The 1377-nt window shown below is 53.2% G+C and overlaps 1 protein-coding gene across 1 annotated transcript in view; it reads left to right on the top strand.

Moving 5' to 3' along the window:
• The window catches only part of LOC104985096 (WAP four-disulfide core domain protein 10A-like), a 6024-nt gene extending 5030 nt beyond the window's left edge, over positions 1–994 (top strand). Inside the window, exon 2 of the mRNA XM_010835107.1 lies at positions 846–994. Coding sequence (XP_010833409.1) covers positions 846–994 — 149 coding nt within the window. The remainder of the gene's footprint in view (positions 1–845) is intronic.
• Positions 995–1377: the final 383 nt, after the last annotated feature.

The following is a 1377-nucleotide window of genomic DNA, read 5'->3' on the forward strand; positions in this document are numbered from 1 at the left end:
CCGGCACATCCTATTCGGTCGGACCACAGCACTGTGAAGACTCTGGTTCTTCCCAAACCACGGCCCTCCAGCCTCTTTATCTGGCTCTGGGAAGAGTGATGGGGGTGGAGGGGGAAACTGCATCTTTTCATTCCCCATCCCTCAAATCCAGAGACATGTGGTACCTACAACAGGGAAAGATACACCTGAGCGAGAATCAGGTGGGAAAACAAACAGCTGTTCTTTGGTTTATGCACACAGGTGACAGGTAAACATTCCGAGACATTCAGGGGAGCAGGTGTAGAATGAAAGTACGTGGGAGAGCAACATTTGGGGTGCAAGGGTCAAGGTAAATTTATCTCAGAGGGAGCAGGATGCTGAGAGTGGAAGGGAAACACTGAGGGTGCTACTTTGCTGGGAAGCGGCAGGGATGGAGCAGACAGTGGCAGCATGAGAGGAGAGAGACGACGAAGGGGCAAGTTCATCTTCCTCTCTGGTCCCCACAGATTGTAGAGAGAGGGGAGAGTTAGCAGGTCATCCTCGCCTTTGTGGAGTTCTCAGGGATCGGGTGCAGGTTCTGAGGAGGTGACTTGGCCAAGGCCATGACAAATATGGGAGACGGAGTCCTGTTGCAGGATTATGGAGAGAGTCCAGGAAGTCCAGGCATCGAGGTCTATTGGGGAAGAGTAGGAGGAATGGATTTAAGATACTACCCATCACCAGGATCTGGTGAAGGGCGGAGGTGAGTTCCCTGAAAAGTCCAAGAGTCATGAGTGGGCCTGTGTCTGGGGTCTTGGAAGTTTTAAGCTTTAGAGAGGTATTCTCAGGGGCCTGGTTCCACTGACCTTTCATCTGCTCTGTTTCAGAAAAGCAGCAACCCCCAGAAATCAAGCAGTGTGAGAAAAGACCCAAAATATATATGTGCAAAATCCCCTGCAGTGATGATCGAGAATGTCAAGCAAATAACATATGTTGTTCAACCTTCTGCGGGAACATTTGCATGAACGTTCTGTGAGTCAGAGAGCCTGGGGCCTTACATCTTGTCCCCCCTCCAGCCGTCTCCGCAGACACTGTACCTGCGGCTGAAGATAAGGACTTGACCCTGGATACAGGATGTCGACCGGAACGCCACCCTGTCCAGCCAGTATCTGAACAACATGTCCCTGTCAAATAAACCAGAACGAATGTGGAAGGGCCTGCCTAGTTCACTCCCAGTGCCTGTGATCATGGAGAACCCGGCACAGACCCCAGAGGGCCTCCGCCTTTCTGGGTCCGGGTCTCTGATCTCTCCCCTTGTCAAGCTTCTCTGCTCCCCCTCCCCACCTCCCTCCTGCCTCCCTGCCAGGCCCCTGCGAGCCCAGCCCCCCTGTTCCTCTGCTCACTGAACCAGGACTCCTC

The sequence above is a fragment of the Bison bison genome, unplaced genomic scaffold (assembly GCF_000754665.1).
Source record: "Bison bison bison isolate TAMUID 2011002044 unplaced genomic scaffold, Bison_UMD1.0 scf7180017864038, whole genome shotgun sequence".
In the NCBI taxonomy this organism is placed as follows: domain Eukaryota; kingdom Metazoa; phylum Chordata; class Mammalia; order Artiodactyla; family Bovidae; genus Bison; species Bison bison.